General features: G+C 47.0%; 1 protein-coding gene across 12 annotated transcripts in view; it reads right to left on the bottom strand.

The window, feature by feature from the left end:
* LOC134927833 (NFX1-type zinc finger-containing protein 1-like) overlaps positions 1 to 26,344 on the bottom strand; it is a 585,162-nt gene that overhangs the window by 85,550 nt on the left and 473,268 nt on the right. For 9 of the 12 annotated variants that reach the window (XM_063922818.1, XM_063922823.1, XM_063922828.1 and 6 more), the window contains 3 exons: positions 25,991 to 26,032; positions 19,185 to 19,226; positions 674 to 715 (listed from right to left, as the gene is read on the bottom strand). In XM_063922818.1, the coding sequence (XP_063778888.1) occupies positions 674 to 715; positions 19,185 to 19,226; positions 25,991 to 26,032 (126 nt within the window). The remainder of the gene's footprint in view (positions 1 to 673; positions 716 to 19,184; positions 19,227 to 25,990; positions 26,033 to 26,344) is intronic. The other 3 variants (XM_063922822.1, XM_063922829.1, XM_063922830.1) reach the window with 3 other exon arrangements.

The raw sequence follows: 26,344 nt of genomic DNA, 5'->3' as shown, positions 1-26,344 counted from the left end.
ATTTTCGGCAAAAGACCCTCAATGCTAATGGAGTTGCATGGGACCTATCAGCTCACTCACACCAGGCATCTCCAGCTGCGTGGCATATTGAGGCAAGATGTATGAGGACACATCTGTATCTCCCACTAATACATTCTCAGGTTGGATGCAAGGGCGTAGCTACCATGGGTGCAGGGAATGCAGCTGTTATGGGGCCAAGAGCTGAGAGGGATCAACCTTCTCTGTCACAGTTACATGTGTTATTTACATTTTTCACCATTGGGTGGTACAAAGGGACCCTTACAAACTTTTACCTTGGGGTCTACAATATATCTAGTTACGCCCCTGGACCTGCTCATTGTAATGTGGTATAAAATGACAGAAGCAACAGGGCTCCTGACGGTGTACTAGTCGCCCAGGTGATAGGCCAGGAGGTGGCTACTGTAAGGGGTCCTGGATCTCAGTGGTCTTTGGAGAATTTACACCTCTGTCTGCAAAATATCTGCTGTGAACTGTTTTGTGATCTGTGACTTGCTGGTAACTATGGATGTTCAGCTGTGAAATGCCAGTCTGTGGAAAAGCTGTGGAAAAATAAACCTTACGTTCGAAAGTTTTACCCACTGTATGTGATCTTTGTCACAAAGCTAAGAAATACTAGTGTAAATATTTATATATCAAATATTTTGAGACTTACCATTTTCTTCCTCCCAATTTTCAGTTTCAAAAGGATCAACATCTGTTGTTAAAAAATACAAACTGTTAAGGAAATTAAATGTTTGCTCACAAGCTAAATTAAAATGTTACAAAATTCATGTAATAAATATTGTGGAAAACATGGTTTGTTATATGTTACAATATCGGATAAAGTAATTCATTATGTTATTACTCAATCGAAAATATACCCCACGAGACTGAAAAAAAGCTATCTGTTTCTTTCTATTCTAATTGGATATAACCTTTTCATCAATATTTTTTGAATAAGAGCAAAACAGGATATATTTTCGCTCTTAATATCGTCTCAACCTTCTATTAAAATTCCTCTATCATTTATGTAACTCACAACTTATTTCCATACATAATGGGGGTAATTCTGAGTTGATCGCAGCAGGAACTTTGTTAGCAGTTGGGCAAAACCATGTGCACTGCAGGGGAGGCAGATATAACATGTCCAGAGAGAGTTAGATTTGGGTGTGGTGTGTTCAATCTGCAATCTAAATTGCAGTGTAAAAATGAAGCAGCCAGTATTTACCCTGCACAGAAACAAAATAACCCACCCAAATCTAACTCTCTCTGCACATGTTATATCTGCCTCCCCTGCAGTGCACATGGTGTTGCCCAACTGCTAACAAAGTTCCTGCTGCGATCAACTCAGAATTACCCCCAATAAGCGAAACACTAGAAGATCCCACTAAAGTGAGACCAGGCATTAGAGGAAGTTTTTGGATTTATTTAATAACTTTTTAATCTTTATGTGTATATTGATATCGTCTTGACTCTTTTTTAAGAATATGTTAATAATAGTTATGTTTTAACAATCATTATGAACATGATATGAATATAAAAGGGTGCTCTAGATAGACTAACAGTCTGCTTGCTCTTTGCAAATCTCGGGGTATTAAGGATATTTTGACTAGTCACTCTAGAAAACACATTTTTAAGACCCCCCCCCCCAAAAAAAAAAAAAAACATCAAAGGAGACAGTAATGAGATAGGAGAGGAACATTTAGGCCACAGGAGAAAGCTCCAGATCTAAAATTGTTCCGCAACAGGGGGGTAAGGTAACCTGTGTGGAGGAGAAACAGTTGGATCTGAAACCATGATCTACCAATTATCCAGAATCTGTCCTCATCCCTATGCCCCCTGCAACAGAAACTTAATGCGGTTAGAAGCAACTACAGGGGGCTGAAATGGAAACTGCGTAAAATGCATGATGGAGTTGCATATGACGTATAATGTGGAACCCCAAATTCCTCCCCGAGGTTCTCAAAAGATTTTAAAATCCCATTCCTATATAATGACCTACAGATGTGTCCTTTTGTAGCCTTGCTAGTTGCTACGTTGCGAGCAGGCAATTCCCGGATAGCGGTGTGCATGCGTACACATACTACAGCTATGCAATAGCAGCAATGGGAGAGGTGGCGGCTGCAATCATGCATCCCACTACCATGAACTGCAGAATGCAGCAACAAATGAAAGGGACACATCTGTAGGGAAACCATACCCCACTCAGGCCAAAGGACACCACTGTCCAAGGAGTGAAATTCTAAAAGGGGCTTTCAGGATCAAAGCCCTACCCCCACCATCCCACTAAAGAGAAAGCCTGTCTCCAAGGGTTAAGTGTCTGTGTTTAGTGTGTTTAATATTTAGTACAGGTATTCTTCTATAATTGATTAACCCTGAAGTGTACATGTAAAACAGATCATCACTGATCCACCATAATACAAGTTCCTCATGTTCCTGGCAGCATCCTGCCTTCCCGGGGGTAACTTCCGATTGGCGTCTCCAACCGAGATGTCACACTTCAAATCTCATCAATCACGAGGATGGAAGCCACGGTCCTTCGACTACTGATCTTCCGGCTTGGCACTGTTACCGCTCAGCACTCCTTTAAACTCCTGTGTGCCCTTGTCAAAGATGGTGATCCTGGAACTTCAGGTCCGGCAATAGTCACAGCAATCCGGTTCAATCTCCACATCAAATATTGGATTCCGAAGATAAATAAGAAGGATGCTATGTGGAGATTGAACCAGGTTGCTATGACTATTGCCGGACTGGAAGTTCCAGGATCTCCATCTTTGACAAGGGCAAACGGGTGTTTAACTGTCAATTTTCTTCCCCAAAACCGCTCACAAATTATTGTTTTTTTAATGAGTGAATTAGGTGAATAACATGAATTGAACCTTATCCAAAATGATTTTAGTAAGAAACAAGAAAAAAAAAAAAATTTTTAATAAAAAAAAAATAATAATAATTTTTTCTCAAACATCGGATGTGAATTTCGGTAACATCTATAACATCGCGACCATTGCAATGTTACTTTTTACACCCAAGTCAGCTGCCAGGTACACAGGTGGGTGCTGTGAGTGGGTTTGGGGTGAGGGTGGGTTATTTTACACTTTCCCAGCGGTGCCATTGTCTGCAGCTGCTGGGCAGGAGTCCTGCCGAGCTGACCGATCAGCAATGATTGGCAGCACAGCAACACTGAGGGGCGAGTGCAGGGGGTATAGATCATAGGGGCGACCACACTTAGGTCGACAGTCATTAGGACGACCACTATTGTTCGACAGTGACTAGGTTGACACCTGAAATTGATCGACATGGTCATTAGATCGACATGAACAAGGTCGACAGGGAAAAATTTCGACAGGGAAAAAGGTCGACATGAGTTTAAAAAAAATTGGTGTCATTTCCTTTGTAAAGTGACAGGGAGCCCTAATTAGTGTCACCTCGCATGGCTTGCTTAGCTCGCCATGCTTCGGGCAAGGTGCCTCATTCCGCTACTGCTGCACTCGGCACAGGTTACTATTCCCAATCGTAGTCCACGTGGATCGTAAAGCATGAAAAAGTAAAAAAAAAAAAATCTTTTAAAACACATGTTGACCTTTTTCCATGTCGACCTAGTACACGTCGACCTAGTTACCATGTTGACCTACAGACCATGTCGACCTAATGCAAGTTGACTAAAGTGTGGTCGACCTAAATACTGGATACCAAGTGCAGAGAGGCAGAGGGACCTTCCGGTCCCTCTGACAGCAGCAGCGGAGGGAAGTTGTGGGAGCAACTCTTTATAATTTGGTTTAGAAAGGCAATACCTTAAAAGCTGCATCCACATACAATACATTGAAAAAACTGCATCCAGAGAATACACTCCAGGCCTTTACATGTCACTCCAGCCCCTCATATGTCATTTTAGGCCCCTTATGCATCAGTCTAGGCAAGCCCCCTAAGTGTCCCTGCAGGCAGCCCCCTCCTATGTCACTCCACCCTCCCAATGTGTCACTCCAGCCCCCTCATTTTTAACTCCACCCCACCATGTGTCACTGCAGCCCCTACATTTGTTACTCTACTCCCCCATGTGTCACTCCAGCACCCTCATTTGTCACTCCACCCCACTCATTTGTCACGCCCCCCTCAACGTGCATCACTACAGCCCTGCATTTATCACTCCAGGACCCACTCCAGTCCCCTCATTTGTCACACCACCCCACTCATTTGTCACGCCCCACCCCAAATGTGCATCACTACAGCCCCTTCATTTATCACTCCAGGCCCCTCTTGTCACTCCAGCCAGCCCCCTCATGTCATTCAAGGCTCGTCATGTGCTACTCCAGCCAGTACCCCATACAGTGTCACTCTAGACTAAGCCCAAGAAACTTACCTTGTCGAGCTTCTGCTTCTCATAAGCAATCCCCCCAGTGTCTGTACACCACACACAGAAACTTGTTGCTCCACTCTAGTCTTGCGTATGAGCAGTCTGATATTTGTGACCCTTTTAAACCAGCAGGGTTTTCCAGGTAGCGCATTAGGTTCCCTGTCGAAGCATTGCCCCCCCGCCCCCCCCCCCCCTCCACATTCTTTACTCACAGAGTCTTAACAGTACACTAGCGGCAATGCAGGTGCAGGGTGAGCGATTTTTCAGGCGGAAGCCTCCTGGTGCTATGATTTAGCTAGGGTCCAACCTGGCATGTGGGGGTGCACAACATTAGGGTGTGTCTGTGCACAAAAGGCACCCCACCATGCACATGACAATGGTGTCACAGTTGAATGTTCAGATGTCAAGTCAGCTGGATGGGCCATGTGTGCTGCCTTTCCGGGCCCCATGCTGTGCTGCATGCCGACACTCATTGAGCTGTGCGACTCCTCCCTCTCTTCCACTTACTGTCTCTTTTCCTCCTACACTTCGCAGACGTGGGTGGGGGAGGGGTGGGTGCAGTGGTGCCGCGGGTGGGGCAGGGGCGGGTTCGGGGGTGTTTGGGGGTGGGGGAGGGGGTCCGGAGCCACCGCGGGTGCTGGAGGGTGTGTGTGTGGGGGTGCCGCGGATGGGGCCCGGAGGTACTGCGAGTGGGGGAGGGGGGGTAATGCTTTTTCTTCGACTCCTGGAAGCAGCTAAGCTGCTGTCCTTCCTTTGGCAGTGGCTCTTCCAGAGACTTGCACAGCAGCCAAGCAGCCAGTCACTATTGTTAGTGCCTCTAGGGATCTGGGCGCGGCGGCACTTCTGTGACATCACTCGCAGAGGAGGCTCCATGGCTCAGAGAGTATGCGGTGCAGGGGGGGGGGGGGGGCTATGAAAGCCTTCCGCTGCACCGCTTTCATACACATCTATGCCGGTGGCCACAGCAGCTTTTGTTCCACCTGCGCCGTGGCTAGGGAGTGGGGATTGTTGATGCCGGAGGGGGCAGGCGGTCTGGCTGAAGGACATAGGACGCTGCAGTAAAAGGATTTTTCCCCCCCTTCTCTACAGCGCAGAGACTTGCTGCAGGTGCAGTGGCATACCCTCCAGCTGTACCTTTATGGCAGGTACATTATCTTTTTTTTAATGGTCTGTACAGATTTTTGGCTCGCCAAACTTCCATTGAAAGTATAGAAAAAGAGGCGGGGCCACGCCACTTTAACCGTGGTCAAGCCCCCTTTTCAAATTTGCAGCAATGTTTTATGTGTAAATTGTTGGAGTGTATGTTGCTGCAGATACAGTGGGCCTATTTTGGGGTGTGGACCTGGAGCTGCAGCTCCATCAGACCCATTGTTAACCCTGCTCTGGGAACACACAGCAACCAAAGGGCAGAGCCTCCCATTGGATGTAAACTGTGTGGGAGGGCGTGTCTCCACTCTCGCACAATCAGCTGTGGACTGGGTGTGATAGACCTGCTGCTAACCCAATGAGAGCTTCTAGCCACACCTAGCGTTATACACACAGGTACAGAGTCACAAATCTGGGCTATTATATAGGAGATTGGGTTTGATTCTCAAACATGAAAAGCACAAAGATCCATTTAATAAGTAATACTAGATGCTGTTATCGCTGGGTGCTATGTACATTTAGCAGTGGGAGTGATGAAAGGGAGTATTGTGGGCCATGGTGAAGTTAATAATGCATGGATATAGATATTTTAAATGAAGATAAAGGGCGGGATGCATTAAGCATTGCATTATGCTTGGATCCAGCCCACCACTGTTTGCAAGCATAATGGTGTTTACTAGCACTGTATGCTTGAATAAAATCACAAAGGACAGCTCTTGCGGTAAGAGTTGTACTTTATAATGATAAAACTTCCAGGTTTATGACCGGGAGTCCTATCTGCACGTGTCTAGTGACGCACGCGCCGTGGGGGGTACTGGAAGGGATCTGATTGGATTCCTGTCAGCGGGGAGATGCGAAAGAAGCCCATAAACTTTTATAGGGCAAAACCATATAAAGATGGCATTCCTCACTGCATTCATGCCCCTGAATCTATAGCATTCCTGGGCTTGGGGCATATGTGGTAAGCGCTAAACCTCTGAAAACTACATTTTCAGAGGTTTGGCCACATTTTACAGCTTGATGCATCCTGCCTAAACTGTGTAAGTCTTATGCACTTTATGTTTATTAAAAATATCTATAACAATGTTATAATATCATTACCATGTCCCTCAATACTACCTTTCACCACACCCAGTGCTAGATATGGTCAGCAACAGTGCATCTTTTTACCACGTATGGCTGCAAGGGAAAAAAAAGGACATGGGTCCCTCAGTATACACTCTGCTAATCAGATAACGGCATAGGGGCTGATTCAGAACTGGAAGCAAGTATTAGAACATATATGAGAGTATCAGTCTATCTACTGTACATGTATTTTTCCATTTGCAGCCATCATCATTATGGGGCCTGGACCATTCATCCCTCCCGGGTAGATACAGGGCCGTTCAGCCTGTAAAAGATAGGGGAAGTTTATTCTAGACAGCTTAGATATAAGGATGCCAATTTGTAGCTGTGCATTGAGTGGGAAAAAATCATAGGAGGTTGTAATCCAAATGCCCAGGTATTTCACTTGGGTTGTCCAATCCAAAGGAGTTCCTACAGCCTCAACAAGAGGGCAGGGGCCACATATAGGAAGAATGTTATACCTCTTATCCAGGGCCGGCCCAAGCTTTTTTTTTTGGGTAAGCAAGCTTATATTTTGGTGCCCTCTGATGGGATGAACTTCTTAAAAGGACAGCGCACACCTTTGGTGCACTCCACAAAATGGGTGTGGTCTCATAAGAAAGGGGCGTGGCCACTCAAATATACATCCATGGGTACAGGGAGATAGTAGGTAACTGGGGAGGCAGGAATGACAGATATATAATGAGTGACAGGGGAGGCAGGTAGATCGTGGGTGACTAATGAGGCAGGGGTGACAAGTAGATTGGGGTGAAAGGGGATGCAGGGGTGGCAGCGAGATAGTGGGTGACCATACCTCCCAACTCTCCTAATTTTTCAGTTTTTTGGGACTGTCCTTCTGTCCCACCCATGGGCCGCAGTGTCCCACGGTGGGGGCAGTGTGGAGGCACCTGTAACTCGTCGGGCATGCCCCCATAGTGATGGAAAACAGGGCATGGCTCGCAATCACGGCACTCCTGGGAAGCTACGCCCCCTTCTCTTAAGACCACACCCCCTATTGGCTTTATCCCGCATCCCTGTCTCCTGATGTTGAGAGGTATGGATGACTGAGGCAGGGGTGACAGGGAGATAGTGGGTGACTGAGGCAGTGGTGACAGGAAGATAGTGAGTGACTGGTGAGACAGTGGTGACAGGGAGATAGTGAGTGACTGGTGAGGCAGGGGTGACAGGGAGATACTGCGTGACTGAGGCAGGGGTGACAGGGAGATAGTGGGTGACTGAGGCAGGGGTGAGAGGGAGATAGTGGGTGACTGGTGAGACAGGGGTGACAGGGAGACAGTAGGTGACTGAGGCAGGGGTGACAGGGAGATAGTGGGTGACTGGTGAGGCAAGGGTAACAGGGATATAGTGGGTGACTGGGGAGGCAGGGATGACAGGGAGATAGTGGATGACTGGGGAGGCAGGGGTGACAGGGAGATAGTGGGTGACTGGTGAGACGGGTGACAGGGAGATAGTGGGTGACTGGTGAGACAGGGGTGACAGGGAGATAGTGGGTGACTGGTGAGACAGGGGTGACAGGGAGATAGTGGGTGACTGGGGAGGCAGGGGTGACAGGGAGATATTGGTTGACTGAGGCAGGGATGAGAGGGAATAGTTAGTGACTGGTGAGACAGGGGTGACAGGGAGATAGTGGGTGACTGGTGAGACAGATGTGACAGGGAGATAGTGGTTGACTGAGGCAGGGGTGACAGAGAGATAGTGGGTGACTAAGGCAGGGGTGACAGGGAGATTGTGGATGACTGAGGCAGAGGTGACAGGGAGACAGTGGGTAACTGAGGTAGGGATGACAGGGAGACAGTAGGTGACTGAGGCCGCAGGGAGACAGTGGGTGACTGAGGCAGGGGAGACAGAGAGACAGTGGGTGACTGAGGCAGGGGAGACAGAGAGACAGTGGGTGACTGAGGCAGGGGTGACAGGGAGACAGTGGGTGACTGAGGCAGGAGTGACAGGGAGACAGTGGGTGACTGAGGCAGGGGTGACAGGGAGATACTGCGTGACTGAGGCAGGGGTGACAGGGAGATAGTGGGTGACTGAGGCAGGGGTGAGAGGGAGATAGTGGGTGACTGGTGAGACAGGGGTGACAGGGAGACAGTAGGTGACTGAGGCAGGGGTGACAGGGAGATAGTGGGTGACTGGTGAGGCAAGGGTAACAGGGATATAGTGGGTGACTGGGGAGGCAGGGATGACAGGGAGATAGTGGATGACTGGGGAGGCAGGGGTGACAGGGAGATAGTGGGTGACTGGTGAGACGGGTGACAGGGAGATAGTGGGTGACTGGTGAGACAGGGGTGACAGGGAGATAGTGGGTGACTGGTGAGACAGGGGTGACAGGGAGATAGTGGGTGACTGGTGAGGCAGGGATGAGAGGGAATAGTTAGTGACTGGTGAGACAGGGGTGACAGGGAGATAGTGGGTGACTGGTGAGACAGATGTGACAGGGAGATAGTGGTTGACTGAGGCAGGGGTGACAGAGAGATAGTGGGTGACTAAGGCAGGGGTGACAGGGAGATTGTGGATGACTGAGGCAGAGGTGACAGGGAGACAGTGGGTAACTGAGGTAGGGATGACAGGGAGACAGTAGGTGACTGAGGCCGCAGGGAGACAGTGGGTGACTGAGGCAGGGGAGACAGAGAGACAGTGGGTGACTGAGGCAGGGGAGACAGAGAGACAGTGGGTGACTGAGGCAGGGGTGACAGGGAGACAGTGGGTGACTGAGGCAGGAGTGACAGGGAGACAGTGGGTGACTGAGGCAGGGGTGACAGGGAGATAGTGGGTGACTGAGGCAGTGGTGACAGGGAGGTAGTGAGTGACTGGTGAGACAGTGGTGACAGGGAGATAGTGAGTGACTGGTGAGGCAGGGGTGACAGGGACATACTGGGTGACTGAGGCAGGGGTGACAGGGAGATAGCGGGTGACTGAGGCAGGGGTGAGAGGGAGATAGTGGGTGACTGGTGAGACAGGGGTGACGGAGACAGTGGGTGACTGAGGCAGGGGTGACAGGGAGATAGTGGGTGACTGGTGAGGCAGGGGTAACAGGGAGATAGTGGGTGACTGAGGAAGGGGTGAGGGAGATAGTGGGTGACTGGTGAGACAGGAGTGACAGGGAGATAGTGGGTGACAGGTGAGACAGGGGTGACAGGGAGATAGTGGTTGACTGAGGCAGGGGTGACAGAGAGATAGTGGGTGACTAAGGCAGGGGTGAATTGGAGATTGTGGATGACTGAGGCAGGAGTGACAGGGAGACAGTGGGTAACTGAGGTAGGGATGACAGGGAGATAGTGGGTGACTGAGGCAGCAGGGAGACAGTGAGTGACTGAGGCAGGGGTGACAGAGAGACAGTGGGTGACTGAGGCAGGGGTGACAGGGAGACAGTGGGTGACTGAGGCAGGAGTGACATGGAGACAATGGGTGACTGAGGCAGGGGTGAAAGGGAGATTGTGGATGACTGAGGCAGTGGTGACAGGGAGACAGGGGGTAACTGAGGTAGGGATGACAGGGAGATAGTTGGTGACTGAGGCAGGAGGGAGACAGTGGGTGACTGAGGCAGGGGTGACAGAGAGACAGTGGGTGACTGAGGCAGGGGTGACAGGAAGACAGTGGGTAATTGAGGTAGGGATGACAGGGAGATAGTGGGTGACTGAGGCAGCAGGGAGACAGTGAGTGACTGAGGCAGGGGTGACAGAGAGACAGTGGGTGACTGAGGCAGGGGTGACAGGGAGACAGTGGGTGACTGAGGCAGGAGTGACATGGAGACAATGGGTGACTGAGGCAGGGGTGAAAGGGAGATTGTGGATGACTGAGGCAGTGGTGACAGGGAGACAGTGGGTAACTGAGGTAGGGATGACAGGGAGATAGTGGGTGACTGAGGCAGGAGGGAGACAGTGGGTGACTGAGGCAGGGGTGACAGAGAGACAGTGGGTGACTGAGGCAGGGGTGACAGGGAGATAGTGGGTGACTGAGGCAGGAGTGACATGGAGACAGTGGGTGACTGAGGCAGGGGTGACAGGGAGACAGTGGGTGACTGAGGCAGGAGTGACAGGGAGACAGTGGTGACTGAGGCAAGGGTGACAGGGAGATAGGGAGAGTCAGGGTTTAGTGTCAGGGTTTAGGATACCAGGAGAAGGATGGAAGTGAAGTAAGGAAAGAAGCATTGTACTAGGCTTCGGGTCACAGCAGCAATCACCAAGTCCACAGGCAGAGCGAGACAGCAGCAGGAGGCACTAGTACACAGTAGTAGCAGCGTCCTTCACAGCAACATACAACATGGCTATGGAGGGCACAGTAAGGATACACAGCAGTATAGATCTGTACCTAGGAGCCGGAGGTGTGACATCACTCAAGGTGCCGGTCCACGTTTTGCAGGGAAGCCGCTCTGGAGGAGTAATTACGGCACTGCTGGAAGCCTCAGCTCAGCCGGGGTGTGCAGGCGGTACACAGGGAGAAGCTTCGGGGGAGGTGAGGAGCTGCTGAAAGGGTCCCACACTTCAGGCGCTGGAATCAGTAGTGAGGCCGTCTAAATGCCGCGGACCGCTAAAGCAGGCAACCCGCAGCTGAGAGAGTGTTTAAGTCCCCTGCTGGCACCACATTTGAAATTCCGTCAGCGATGTTTGATTGAATCCCGCTACCCGGCACCCTCCTCAGTGTGGTGCCTTACTCTGCCACGTACCCCGCGTATGCATCGGGTCGGCACTGCTTTTATCAAGGGTTTTAAAACCAGGCTGCATTTCTCGGAAAAACTATCAATGACAATGATTGGGAGAACACATTTCATAAAATAGTTGTTCAATGAAAATATTCATCTGTTTTTCAACAAACCCACATATCTTCAGATGTGTCCTTTTGCATCTAATTTCAATATGCTATGCAGCGCGAGATTCCTGGCATGAGTGAGCAACCAGATCCCATGCAACTTTACTAGCGTTGTGTGTCAGCATTCGAGTCTTGGCTTGTGTGACTGCGGTGGATAGGAGCTGCGGCATTGAGGCTCTCCGGTGCGGCTGTCAGGCGACTGGAAGCCAGGGTCCTGGGGAGCAGAGCATGGCAGCCGGAGGTGTCTGTTTCCAAGTGTCCTGTTGCTGGAGTGCGGTATCTGGGAGGCTGAGGCCCGAGGTAGTGGCTGTGTGGTGGTTCCACATGTGTCCTCTGTGCAGGGAGCTGCCATGTTGGAGACCAAGCCAAGCCAATAAATATCCCAGTACGCATCCAGCCAATCCGGTGCTGTTTTCCCTTATAAAAAGGGGTAGATGCTTAGTCATGGTGCCAGTGCTTCAAGTTACTTGCTGCTGTAAGGTGCTCAAGCTCTGTGCTCCCAGGTTAACCCCTGGTATCCTGGTTCTGTGGAGGCCGCCCGGTGGTCAGCTCTGTTATTGCAGTCCTTTGCTTCCAGTCCACCTGCCCTTGTGGTTTAACTGCTGGGTCCTCTATCTGGCGGAGGGTCTCTGTTTGCTGTCAGTGCTCACAGCGATCCTCTCTTCAACATCGTTCTTCAAGTCTTCTCGTCATTCAGTGTTCTTCAGTATAGTTTACAAATCACAAGTCATCTCTTCATACAGTGTATTTCAGCATAATTTACAAATAACAAGTCATCTCCTCATTTGGTGTTCTTCAGCATCGTTTACAAATCACAAGTTATCTCCTCATTCAGTGTTCTTCAGCATTGTTTGCAAATCACAACTCATCTCCTCATTCAGTATTCTTCAGCACTGTCTACAAGTCACAAACATTTTATTCTTCAGTACTCACTCTGAGTTGTCTCCTAGTTGTGGTGTATTATTGAGGTCTCATTAAAACTGAATTAATCTTTCTTCAGTGTATCATTCTCAGTCATTGCCCTCATTGCTTACCCCTATTCATCTTCGGGCCAACTCTTCAATCCATGAGTAAGAACTATATTCAGCCACCTCGTTTCCTTCCTTTGCCGAAAGCTGCTCCCTCAGTCAATTGTCAGTCGTCAGATCCTCAACTCAAGCCGTGCGTGACATTGTCCATCTCTTTTGTCAAAAATGCATCTTGAGGCCCCCATACACAGGTGCGATTTGGCCTGTTTTTATCTGATTCCGACCGATCGTTCCGATAAACCGGATGAAAATTGGCCAAATCGTCTGTGTTTGACATGAGGTCGGATCTGATGCGCATTCCTGTGCGCTTCGGATCGGACCCTACAGATCCTATGTGCAGCACATAGGATAAATCGGATTTAGGGCCATCAGCGGCACATTGCGGGTGCTTTTTAAAACACTCGCTTGTATACTTGACTGGCATCCTGTGTGTGCCCACCTACACAGATTGATGAGATTTATCTGATGCAAATCGCACATCAAGTGCCACATCTGATGTAGCCCTCCTAGCCAGCTGCCAGGGAAATCAGGTCAAACTTTAGTCATAACAAGTGACCCGGACAGAGACTGTGCTATTTAATATGATATGCAACACTTGTATATCTGTGTGTGACTGAGTCTGTATATAAGCATGGCATGGAAAACAGCCATGGCCGAAGTATCTTAGCATTCTATATAAATATTCAGAGACTCAGTCAAACAACGATATACAAGTGTTGCATATTAAATTAACCATCACAATCTCCTTGTGTCCCCGTTATAATGAGACTAAGACACATTTTCAATAAAAAAGACACCTGACGCTAGCAAAGTATCACGGGACCTGGAACACTGAGATGGGCTGATTGGCACTACTGCAGCAATGATGTATGAGGAAACATCTGTATTCCATCCAGTAAAATTCTCTGACAGCTGGGGTATCATACTGAATCCCTACAATGGTACTGCAATGGCACACATCTTGCTGATATGTGAAAAAATAATAAGCCACAAAAGTGTCCTAATTGTCTTTTAGTAACGACTGTGAATTCAGTTGTAAGGTAACAGCAAAATCATTACATATTTGCATATACACCGCCTGGTCTAGAGGTCGACGTGGTCGTGGTGTCCTTATGTCCTCCCATTACGCCTAGCAACTCATGCCATTAGAACCTTCCCTTACATTCTCTACATTCGAGGTCCATGCTATACGCTTGTTTCAACCTGTTCACCTTTGAGTAGCTGTAATTTACTGTCCCTCTAACCTTCCCACCAAATTCCTCAATCACTTTGTTTCCTGGCTCACTCACTTCCTCTCTTCAGACATTCCATCCATTATCTTAAATGATTTCAACATCCCAATCGATATCCCAACAGAATACTCTGCTTCTAAACCCCTTAACCTCACATCATCAATTGATCTCTCCCAGTGGACCTCCTCACCCTTCCATGTACTGTAAGTGGAAACTCACTTGATCTGGTCTTTACTCACTGATGTGACATCTCTTCTTGCTCCATCTGTCCATTCCCTCTATCGGACCTTCAACTGCTCTCTTTTCACTTATCCCTCTCTGCGTCTCCATCTCTTCCTCTCATGGCTACTATCACTAAGCATAACATTGAGGCCATCGGCACTGCTTCCTTATCCTCCCTGCTTGACTCACTTCTCTCTCTCTGTTGTCCTGAACAAGCCACTTCCCTATACAATGCCTCCTTTACGTCTGCTCTTGACTCTGTTGCTCCAGCGACCACTATTCACCCACATAGATCAACACTGCAACCATGGCATTCCAAATTCACCAGATATCTGCTAAAATGTTCACGTACCAATGAGCGGCTGTGGAAAAACTCATGCTTTAAAGCAGACTTCCTCCATTTCAAATTTATGCTACCATGCTGCCCTTTCAATCTCAACAGTCATACTTCAAGAACCTTATGTCCTCCCAGCTCCCAATCCTCAAACTCAAGGCGTCTCTTTGCCACTATCAACTCCCTTCTATGCCCACCCCCACCTTGACTTCCCTCCTTACTCAATGCCCTTGACTTTGCCACCTACTTCACATCCAAAGTTGACTCTATGAGGTATATTTACCAAAGTGCATGTTTTTTTTAGAAGTGGAGATGTTGCCCATAACAACCAATCAGATTCTACTTAACATTTATCTAGCACCTTCTACAATATAGTATCTAGAATCTGATTGGTTGCAATGGGCAACATCTCCACTTCCAAAATCCAACACTTTAGTAAATATACCCCCATATGTCAGGGCATCACATCCCAAAGGACCCTCAATAACCTGCCTCCTCCTTTCCCTGACCATCCCTCCTCATCCAACTCACCAACTGTGACTACTTTTTCCCCTGTACCTGGAGATGAAGTAATAGCCCTCATCTGGTCCTCCCCACAAGACCCAATCCCCTCCTGCCTCCTCCACTACATCTCTCCTTCTGCCTGTTCCCATCTTGCCAACCTCCTCAATCTCCCCCTCTCATCAGGCACTGTCCCCTCTGCTTCAAGCATGCCCTTGTTTTGCCTATTCTTAAAAAAACCTACCCTTGATCCTAACACCCTCTCCAACTACCGACCCTTCTCTCTCCTCCCTTTTGCCTCCAAACTCCTTGAGCATATGGTCTATAATCGTCTTACTGCCTTTCTTTCCTCCCACTCACTGCTTGACCCTTTCCAGTTTGGCTTCCGTTCTCTCCACTCCACTGAAACTGCCCTCACAAAAGTCTGCAATGACCTCCATGCTGCCAAATCTAAGGGCCACTACCCTCTGCTTGTTCTTCTTGACCTCTCTGCTGCTTTTGACACTGCGAACCACTCTCTTCTTCGGCAAATCCTTCACTCCCTTGATCTGCGTGATACAGCTCTCTCCTGGCTGTCCTCCTACCTATCTGACTGCTCCATCTCTGTCTCCTCTCACGACTCCACCTCTCTGCCACTTCCACTAACAGGAGGTGTTCCCCAAGGCTCTGTTCTTGGACCTCTCCTTTCTCTCTCTATATGTCCTCTTTTGGTGAGCTCATTCACTCATTTGCCTTCCAATATCACCTCTATGCTGATTATACTCACATCTACCTTTCCTCCCATGACCTTTCTCCCTTCCTTCTCACTCGTATCTCCAACTGTCTCTCCGCTATCTCTTCTTGGATGTCCCAGCGCTTTTTAAACTTAACATGTTTAAGACTGAGCTGATCATCTTCCCACCCTCCTGCACACAATTTCACCTCCCACAATTTCACTATTGAAAGCACTCAAGTACGCTTTCTTGGAGTTATCCTTGATTCCTCCCTCTCCTCTAGCCCCCAAGTACGCTTTCTTGGAGTTATCTTCGATTCCTCCCTCTCCTTCAGACCACACATTCAGCACCTCTCACAGTCCTGCCATTTTCATCTCAAAAATATTTCCAGAATCAGACCCTTTCTCACCCAGGAAGCTACCAAGATCCTCATCCACTCACTGGTCATCTCCAGATTGGACTACTGTAATCTTCTCCTATCAGGCATCCCTGAAAAACTCCTTTCTCCACTCCAATCCATCCTCAATGCTGGTGCCCAACTCATCTTCCTCTCCAAACATACTACGTCCATCTCTCCTCCCTATACTGGCTCCCCTTCCCTTTTCGAATCCAATTAAAGCTTATAACACTCACAAAGCCCTCACCCATTCCTCTCCCATTTACGTATCTGACCTTATCTCCCGTTAAACTCCCACCTGCCATCTTCACTCCAAAAATACATGCAGCCTCTTCTGCCAACTGGTTACTTCCCCGGTGCACCCTATCTCTAGAATATCTCTTTCCCTATCAGACTCTACACCTCTCTACAAAACCTAAATGTGCTCAAGATCCACTTTTTCATCAAACCCAGCCAACTCTCATCCTAACCCTTTGTTACATGCTCACTTCTACCTCTTATGTGTCCTTGTCTGTCTGCCCCTCCCTTTCAGAATGTAAGCTCTCACGAGCAGGGCCCTCTCCCCTCATGTGCTTTTCCCTCTCTTAGACTATTTAATCCTCCATACCCTGTTCAATGGCACCTAATCCTTGGTTTCTGCTGCCCTGATGATTATTTCAGTGTCCTGCTCCTTGATGCAACATTGTTTATATACTATGTACTTGTCCTACATTGTTCTTGTACTGTAAGTCGTCATTATCTTGGTTTGCTCATTTGTTTATATTCTCTGTTAGGCACTGAAGAACCCTTGTGGCGCCATACAAATACACGATGATAATAATAATAATAATAATAATAATAATAATAAAGAAAAGAGTTTTTTTTAATACAGGTTGATTTTCAGTCTAAGTGTCAAGTAGCCCTGGCTATAGTGCATTTGACTCTTATCACCTTTCCATACATCTCCCACTTAAAGAAATGGTTAACAGAACCCTTAGGCCAAGAACTACATTCTAAGTTAGCTGAACAAATACTGTAGACTCTGGCCATACTGCTCTACAGGGGCTACTGGGAGTAATTTGTCGATGATCTACTATACCATTTGTTACACAAGCAATGACGGTATGCAACTTAGATCAATAATACTGATCACAATTCTTCTATGTAGAGCAATTTCAACTTACTGAATGCACATATCTAGACAGGTAGAATGCCGGATTCAGATACTGAATATTGCAATTAGGTAGCCATATAAACAATTAGGGAGGAGTTTGGTGTCCCCTAAATGATATTTTATATAAACCTTCAGCCCAGGCAGGACATAGGGGCTTGGCCTAATTCATGTTTGCATGCAGCGGAGTGACTTTAGTCAGACTGACCAAGGTGCCGCAGCGATCTTGCTTGCAATGAGGATTTCGAGGAAAAGTGATTGACAGGAAGAGGACCATTTGGAGGTGTTAACGGGGAGTCTATGGTGAGTGGTTTGAAAACGCAGGCGTGTCATGACTGTTTTCAGGGTGTGTATCTGCCATCAGCAGCAAGCTCGTATGTGCAAAAACATGGCGCCTGCGTCACTACTGGTGTGTTTAGTCTGCTTAGCCATAGAACAACCTTTAGCCTCAATGTTTCTCGTATAGTCTGCTAATGTGTACGGAATTTCAAATGAGTTTGCGATGGCTCTGGTGGGCATCTCATTTACTAACATTAGCAATTCCATTTCACAACCCAAACCCATAGATATACACAGTGCTGTTTCAATTCAGTTTTGCACAATCTTGGGGATATTCTCAATTCCCGTATGGAAGGATATATACCTGTTAAAAAATGTCCTTATATCACTCCTTTATACTATATATAGCTGTTTCATTAATTCTCTTTGAAATGCAGCAACATCTCTCCACAACAATAAACAGTGTAGCACCTTCCAGGATTATGGTCTATTTATGTTCCAATGCAATCCAGACGTGGATAAAAAATAAAGTCATTTATTAAAACAACACATATAACAAAAAATGGAAGGAAAAGGTCTCCTTCCAGCAGTGTACAAGCAGAGTTTAGTGGTACACTGCTTCGGCATGTATGACATATACTGGGCAACTAGCTCACAGGACCCCCCTGGATGCCTGATGTTATGCGGTGCACCTTCTCTCATCAGGAATTCCGTTACTCTTGATGTTCCAAACAACTTTTTGCCGCTAGCTGTCTTTGGTGCCACCAATTCTCCCGATCTCGCTCTGTTAAAACGAAGGCCTCCCAGCTCCGCTAGTGACCAAGTCCACCTACCCGATATGGGTCTTTGTTAAGGCACCAGTGGGCTTGGTCTGGTCACTAACTTATCCTATGCCCCTGGGGTCCAGTGTACTACTTCTCGTACATACATATAAAGATTTAAAAGAACACTCTTACAAAATGTTTTTTTCCCCCCATAACAGGTAGTCCAATCCTTTACATATCTTATCCACATCACAAAAGACAATCCTGTGATGCTCACAGAAACCACTTCATCTCAAAATCTCTGTTTAAACCAATATAAATATAAACAGACCATAATCCTGGAAGGTGCTACACTGTTTATTGTTGTGGAGAGACGTTGCTGCATTTCAAAGAGAATTAATGAAACAGCTATATATAAGCGGGCAATATAAGGATTTTTTTTTAAATACGTATATATCCTTCCATACGGGAAATTAGAATATCCCCAAAACTGAATTGAAACAGCGCTGTGTATATCTCTGTGTTTGGATTGTGAAACTGTGACATTGTGCAGAAAGGCTGATCTGCGGTTCCCAGAGTAAACAGCTGCAGTTTACTGTATTCGAGCGCTTCTGATAGAAAATTCCATTGTCTGTTTTATTAGCAATTCCGTAGCCTAGAAAATCACAATTATATTTGTGTACAAATTTGAAATAGGCCCACAGTTTTGAAATACAGTAGGACACTATTATTGAAAGTACCATCTGTAAAGAAAACTAGTAGCATATCTATAACATTACTTGTGTAACCAAAATGTATTTCAGAATTCATCTACAAGCTGAGAAACTCCAGCCTAGGAAGGACCTATGGGCACAGTTTTGAAACAGGACACCACTATTGGATGTAGCCACTACAAATAAAACTTGTAGAACATCTAGTGTCCCCTGAATGATGTTTTATATATACTGTACCTCCAGCCCAGGAAGGACCTATGGGCACAGTTTTTAAATAAGATACCACTATTGGAAGTAGCCACTGCAAAGAAAACTTATAGCATATCTACAATCTTACCTATAAGGAACATATAGCTTGGAACTGATCTACAAGTTATGAAACACTAGTGTAAATTTTTATAAATCAAATATATTGAGACTTACTGTCTTCTTCATCACAATTTTCAGTTTCAAAAGGATCAACATCTGTTGTTGAAAAATTCAAAATGTTATGTAAAAATAAGAATTTACTTACCGATAATTCTATTTCTCGGAGTCCGTAGTGGATGCTGGGGTTCCTGAAAGGACCATGGGGAATAGCGGCTCCGCAGGAGACAGGGCACAAAAAGTAAAGCTTTTCCAGATCAGGTGGTGTGCACTGGCTCCTCCCCCTATGACCCTCCTCCAGACTCCAGTTAGGTACTGTGCCCGGACGAGCGTACACAATAAGGGAGGATTTTGAATCCCGGGTAAGACTCATACCAGCCACACCAATCACACCGTACAACTTGTGATCTAAACCCAGTTAACAGTATGATAACAGAGGAGCCTCTGAAAGATGGCTCCCTAAACAATAACCCGAATTAGTTAACAATAACTATGTACAAGTATTGCAGATAATCCGCACTTGGGATGGGCGCCCAGCATCCACTACGGACTCCGAGAAATAGAATTATCGGTAAGTAAATTCTTATTTTCTCTATCGTCCTAGTGGATGCTGGGGTTCCTGAAAGGACCATGGGGATTATACCAAAGCTCCCAAACGGGCGGGAGAGTGCGGATGACTCTGCAGCACCGAATGAGAGAACTCCAGGTCCTCCTTTGCCAGGGTATCAAATTTGTAGAATTTTACAAACGTGTTCTCCCCTGACCACGTAGCTGCTCGGCAGAGTTGTAATGCCGAGACCCCTCGGGCAGCCGCCCAAGATGAGCCCACCTTCCTTGTGGAATGGGCCTTAACAGATTTAGGCTGTGGCAGGCCTGCCACAGAATGTGCAAGTTGAATTGTGTTACAAATCCAACGAGCAATCGACTGCTTAGAAGCAGGCGCACCCAACTTGTTGGGTGCATACAGTATAAACAGCGAGTCAGATTTTCTGACTCCAGCCGTCCTTGAAATGTATATTTTTAAAGCTCTGACAACGTCCAACAACTTGGAGTCCTCCAAGTCGCTTGTAGCCGCAGGCACTACAATAGGCTGGTTCAGGTGAAACGCTGATACCACCTTAGGGAGAAAATGCGGACGCGTCCGCAGCTCTGCCCTATCTGAATGGAAAATTAAATAAGGGCTTTTATAAGATAAAGCCGCCAGTTCAGATACTCTCCTGGCGGACGCCAGGGCCAGTAACATAGTCACTTTCCATGTGAGATATTTCAAATCCACATTTTTTAGTGGTTCAAACCAATGGGATTTGAGGAAATCTAAAACTACATTTAGATCCCACGGTGCCACCGGAGGCACCACAGGAGGCTGTATATGCAGTACTCCTTTGACAAAAGTCTGGACCTCAGGAACTGAGGCCAATTCTTTTTGGAAGAATATTGACAGGGCCGAAATTTGAACCTTAATAGATCCCAATTTGAGACCCATAGACAATCCTGATTGCAGGAAATGTAGGAAACGACCCAGTTGAAATTCCTCCGTCGGAGCACTCCGATCCTCGCACCACGCAACATATTTCCGCCAAATGCGGTGATAATGCTTCGCGGTGACTTCCTTTCTTGCCTTAATCAAGGTAGGAATGACTTCTTCTGGAATGCCTTTTCCTTTTAGGATCTGGCGTTCAACCGCCATGCCGTCAAACGCAGCCGCGGTAAGTCTTGGAATAGACACGGTCCCTGTTGAAGCAGGTCCTGTCTTAGAGGTAGAGGCCACGGATCGTCCGTGACCATCTCTTGAAGTTCCGGGTACCAAGACCTTCTTGGCCAATCCGGAGCCACTAGTAACGTTCTTACTCCGCTTTGCCGTATGATTCTCAATACCTTTGGTATGAGAGGCAGAGGAGGAAACACATACACCGACTGGTACACCCAAGGTGTTACCAGCGCGTCCACAGCTATTGCCTGCGGATCTCTTGACCTGGCGCAATACCTGTCCAGTTTTTTTTGTTGAGGCGAGACGCCATCATGTCCACCATTGGTCTTTCCCAACGGTTTATTAGCATGTGGAAAACTTCTGGATGAAGTCCCCACTCTCCCGGGTGAAGATCGTGTCTGCTGAGGAAGTCTGCTTCCCAGTTGTCCACTCCCGGGATGAACACTGCTGACAGTGCTATCACGTGATTCTCCGCCCAGCGAAGGATCCTGGCAGCTTCTGCCATTGCACTCCTGCTTCTTGTGCCGCCCTGTCTGTTTACATGGGCGACTGCCGTGATGTTGTCCGACTGGATCAACACCGGTCTTCCTTGAAGCAGAGGTTCCGCCTGGCTTAGAGCATTGTAGATTGCTCTTAGTTCCAGAATGTTTATGTGAAGAGACTTTTCCAGGCTCGACCACACTCCCTGGAAGTTTCTTCCTTGTGTGACTGCTCCCCAGCCTCTCAGGCTGGCGTCCGTGGTCACCAGGATCCAATCCTGTATGCCGAATCTGCGGCCCTCCAATAGATGAGCCCTCTGCAACCACCACAGAAGAGATACCCTTGTCCTTGGAGACAGGGTTATCCGCAGGTGCATCTGAAGATGCGTGCATTGATGTACAGACACCTTTCCTGGTTTTAGGAGATTCCTGACCAGGTCGGATAACTCCTTGGCTTTTTCCTCGGGAAGAAAAACCTTTTTCTGAACCGTGTCCAGAATCATCCCTAGGAACAGCAGACGAGTTGTCGGCATTAATTGGGATTTTGGAATATTCAGAATCCATCCGTGCTGCTTTAGCACCTCTTGAGATATTGCTAATCCCATCTCTAGCTGTTCTCTGGACCTTGCCCTTATTAGGAGATCGTCCAAGTATGGGATAATTAATACGCCTTTTCTTCGAAGAAGAATCATCATCTCGGCCATTACCTTTGTAAAGACCCGAGGTGCCGTGGACAAACCAAACGGCAGCGTTTGAAACTGATAGTGACAGTTTTGTACAATGAACCTGAGGTACCCCGGGTGTGAGGGGTAAATTGGAACGTGGAGATACGCATCCTTGATGTCCAAGGATACCATAAAGTCCCCTTCTTCCAGGTTCGCTATCACTGCTCTGAGTGACTCCATCTTGAACTTGAACTTCTTTATGTACAGGTTCAAGGACTTCAGATTTAGAATAGGCCTTACCGAGCCATCCGGCTTCGGTACCACAAATAGAGTGGAATAATACCCCTTCCCTTGTTGTAGAAGAGGTACCTTGACTATCACCTGCTGAGAGTACAGCTTGTGAATGGCTTCCAAAACCGTCTCCCTTTCGGAAGGGGACGTTGGTAAAGCAGACTTCAGGAAACGGCGAGGTGGATCTGTCTCTAATTCCAACCTGTACCCCTGAGATATTATCTGCAGGATCCAGGGATCTACCTGCGAGTGAGCCCACTGCGCGCTGTAATTTTTGAGACGACCTCCCACCGTCCCCGAGTCCGCTTGAGAAGCCCCAGCGTCATGCTGAGGCTTTTGTAGAAGCCGGGGAGGGCTTCTGTTCCTGGGAAGGAGCTGCCTGTTGCTGTTTCTTCCCTCGACCTCTGCCTCGTGGCAGATATGAATAGCCCTTTGCTCTCTTATTTTTAAAGGAACGAAAGGGCTGCGGTTGAAAAGTCGGTGCCTTTTTCTGTTGGGGAGTGACTTGAGGTAGAAAGGTGGATTTCCCGGCTGTAGCCGTGGCCACCAAATCTGATAGACCGACTCCAAATAACTCCTCCCCTTTATACGGCAAAACTTCCATATGCCGTTTTGAATCCGCATCGCCTGTCCACTGTCGCGTCCATAAAGCTCTTCTGGCCGAAATGGACATAGCACTTACCCGTGATGCCAGTGTGCAGATATCCCTCTGTGCATCACGCATATAAAGAAATGCATCCTTTATTTGTTCTAACGACAGTAAAATATTGTCCCTGTCCAGGGTATCAATATTTTCAATCAGGGACTCTGACCAAACTACCCCAGCACTGCACATCCAGGCAGTCGCTATAGCTGGTCGTAGTATAACACCTGCATGTGTGTATATACTTTTTTGGATATTTTCCATCCTCCTATCTGATGGATCTTTAAGTGCGGCCGTCTCAGGAGAAGGTAACGCCACTTGTTTTGATAAGCGTGTTAGCGCCTTGTCCACCCTAGGAGGTGTTTCCCAGCGCTCCCTAACCTCTGGCGGGAAAGGGTATAATGCCAATAATTTCTTTGAAATTATCAGCTTTTTATCAGGGGCAACCCACGCTTCATCACACACGTCATTTAATTCTTCTGATTCAGGAAAAACTATAGGTAGTTTTTTCACACCCCACATAATACCCTGTTTAGTGGTACCTGTAGTATCAGCTAAATGTAACGCCTCCTTCATTGCCAAAATCATATAACGTGTGGCCCTACTGGAAAATACGGTTGATTCGTCACCGTCACCACTGGAATCAGTGCCTGTGTCTGGGTCTGTGTCGACCGACTGAGGCAAAGGGCGTTTTACAGCCCCTGACGGTGTTTGAGGCGCCTGGACAGGCACTAATTGATTGTCCGGCCGCCTCATGTCGTCAAACGACTGCTTTAGCGTGTTGACACTATCCCGTAATTCCATAAATAAAGGCATCCATTCTGGTGTCGACCCCCTAGGAGGTGACATCCCCATATTTGGCAATTGCTCCGCCTCCACACCAATATCGTCCTCATACATGTCGACACACACGTACCGACACACAGCAGACACACAGGGAATGCTCTAAACGAAGACAGGACCCACTAGCCCTTTGGGGAGACAGAGGGAGAGTCTGCCAGCACACACCAAAAAGCGCTATATATGACAGGGATAGCCTTATAATAAGTGCTCCCTTATAGCTGCTTTATATATATCAAGATATTGCCATTAAATTTGCCCCCCCTCTCTGTTTTACCCTGTTTCTGTAGTGCAGTGCAGGGGAGAGACCTGGGAGCCGTCCTGACCAGCGGAGCTGTGAGAGGAAATGGCGCCGTGTGCTGAGGAGATAGGCCCCGCCCCTTTTTCGGCGGGCTCGTCTCCCGCTATTTTGTGAATACAGGCAGGGGTTAAATATCTCCATATAGCCTCTGGGGGCTATATGTGAGGTATTTGTAGCCTTTATATAGGTTTACATTTGCCTCCCAGGGCGCCCCCCCCCAGCGCCCTGCACCCTCAGTGACTGCGTGTGAAGTGTGCTGAGAGGAAAATGGCGCACAGCTGCAGTGCTGTGCGCTACCTTTAGAAGACTGCAGGAGTCTTCAGCCGCCGATTCTGGACCTCTTCTTACTTCAGCATCTGCAAGGGGGCCGGCGGCGCGGCTCCGGTGACCATCCAGGCTGTACCTGTGATCGTCCCTCTGGAGCTGATGTCCAGTAGCCAAGAAGCCAATCCATCCTGCACGCAGGTGAGTTCACTTCTTCTCCCCTCTGTCCCTCGTTGCAGTGATCCTGTTGCCAGCAGGAATCACTGTAAAATAAAAAACCTAAGCTAAACTTTCTCTAAGCAGCTCTTTATGAGAGCCACCTAGAATTGCACCCTTCTCGGCCGGGCACAAAAATCTAACTGGAATCTGGAGGAGGGTCATAGGGGGAGGAGCCAGTGCACACCACCTGATCTGGAAAAGCTTTACTTTTTGTGCCCTGTCTCCTGCGGAGCCGCTATTCCCCATGGTCCTTTCAGGAACCCCAGCATCCACTAGGACGATAGAGAAAGAAATGTTTGCTCACAAGCAATTATTTTACAAAATTCATGTAATACATATATTGGAAAACAAACATATCAATAATTTATGAGAACCAATAATACCGATCCTGATTCTCCTCTGTAGAGCAATTTCAACGTACTAAATGTATATCTCTAGACAGATAGAATGCATGATATTGCATATTTGCAATTGCATAGCTTTATGAACAATTAGGACCCAACAAAGGAAAGGGTTCTTCACAGTAAGGGCAGTAAGGATTTGGAATTCACTGCCTGAGAAGGTACTAATGGTGGGCTCAATTAATATATTTAAAAATGGAATAGATAAATTCCTAACTGAAAGATATATCCAAGGATATAGCACTTGAAGTGAGTGTATTTTAGAAAAAGCATGACTTATATTTTAGTTAGACTTAATAGCTTAATTTTATCTGGGTCAGTATTGTTAAAATAGTGTTAAATACAAATTAGTGTAAGAATTATAAAAAAGGTTGAACTAGATGGACATTTTGTCTTTTTTCAACCTCAATAACTATGTTACTATGTTTCATATCTATATAGATAGAATGCATGATATTGGATATTTGCAATTGCATAGCCGTATAAACAATAAAGGGGGGTACTCACGGAGCGATCGCTGCTTAAAATCTAAGCAATCTGACTAGATTGCTTAGATTTTAAGCAGTGATCACTCGTGTGTACCCCTCACAGCGATAGTGATGCGCAGCCCTGCGCATCGCTATCGCTGCTGCTAGATTGGCCTGTATGCAGGCCAATCTAGCAGGTCGCTCACTTCACCCGCTCGGTGAAATGAGCGGCCCCCCTGTCTCCCCCCGCACGCTCAGCACACATTGCCATGTGCTGAGCAGCTGGAGAGATGTGTGCTGAGCGTTTGCTCAGCACACATCTCTCCCAAATTGGGCCGTGAGTACTGGTCTTAAGGATGAGTTTAGTGTCCCCTGAATGATGTTTTATATACACTGTACCTCCAGACCAGGAAGGACCTAGGGACCCAGTTTTGAAATAGCACACCACTATTGCAAGTAAGCAACACAAAGAAAACTTGAGGAACATCTACATTCTTATCTATAAGGAACATGTAGCTTGGAACAGATCTACAAGCTATGAAACACTAGTGTACATTTTTATAAATCAAATATTTTGAGACTTACCGTTTTCTTCCTCAAAATTTTCAGTTTCAAAAGGATCAACATCTGTTGTTGAAAAATTCAAAATGTTCAATAAAATAAATATTTACTCACAAGCTAAATTATTTTTCAAAATTCATGTAATACATACAGTGGTGCTCATAAGTTTACATACCCTAGCAGAATTTGTGATTTTCTGGCCATTTGTCAGAGAATATGAATGATAACTCACAAACTTTTCTTTCACTCATGGTTAGTGGTTGGGTGAAGCCATTTATTGTCAAACAACTGTGTTTACTCTTTTTAAATTATAATGACAACAGAAACTACCCAAATGACCCTGATCAAAAGTTTACATACCCCAGTTTTTAATACCAT

Source organism: Pseudophryne corroboree, chromosome 5 (genome assembly GCF_028390025.1).
Source record: "Pseudophryne corroboree isolate aPseCor3 chromosome 5, aPseCor3.hap2, whole genome shotgun sequence".
Classification (NCBI taxonomy): Eukaryota; Metazoa; Chordata; class Amphibia; order Anura; family Myobatrachidae; genus Pseudophryne; species Pseudophryne corroboree.
Note: the sequence above shows the minus strand (reverse complement) of the source record. Positions and strands in the feature narration are given on the sequence as shown.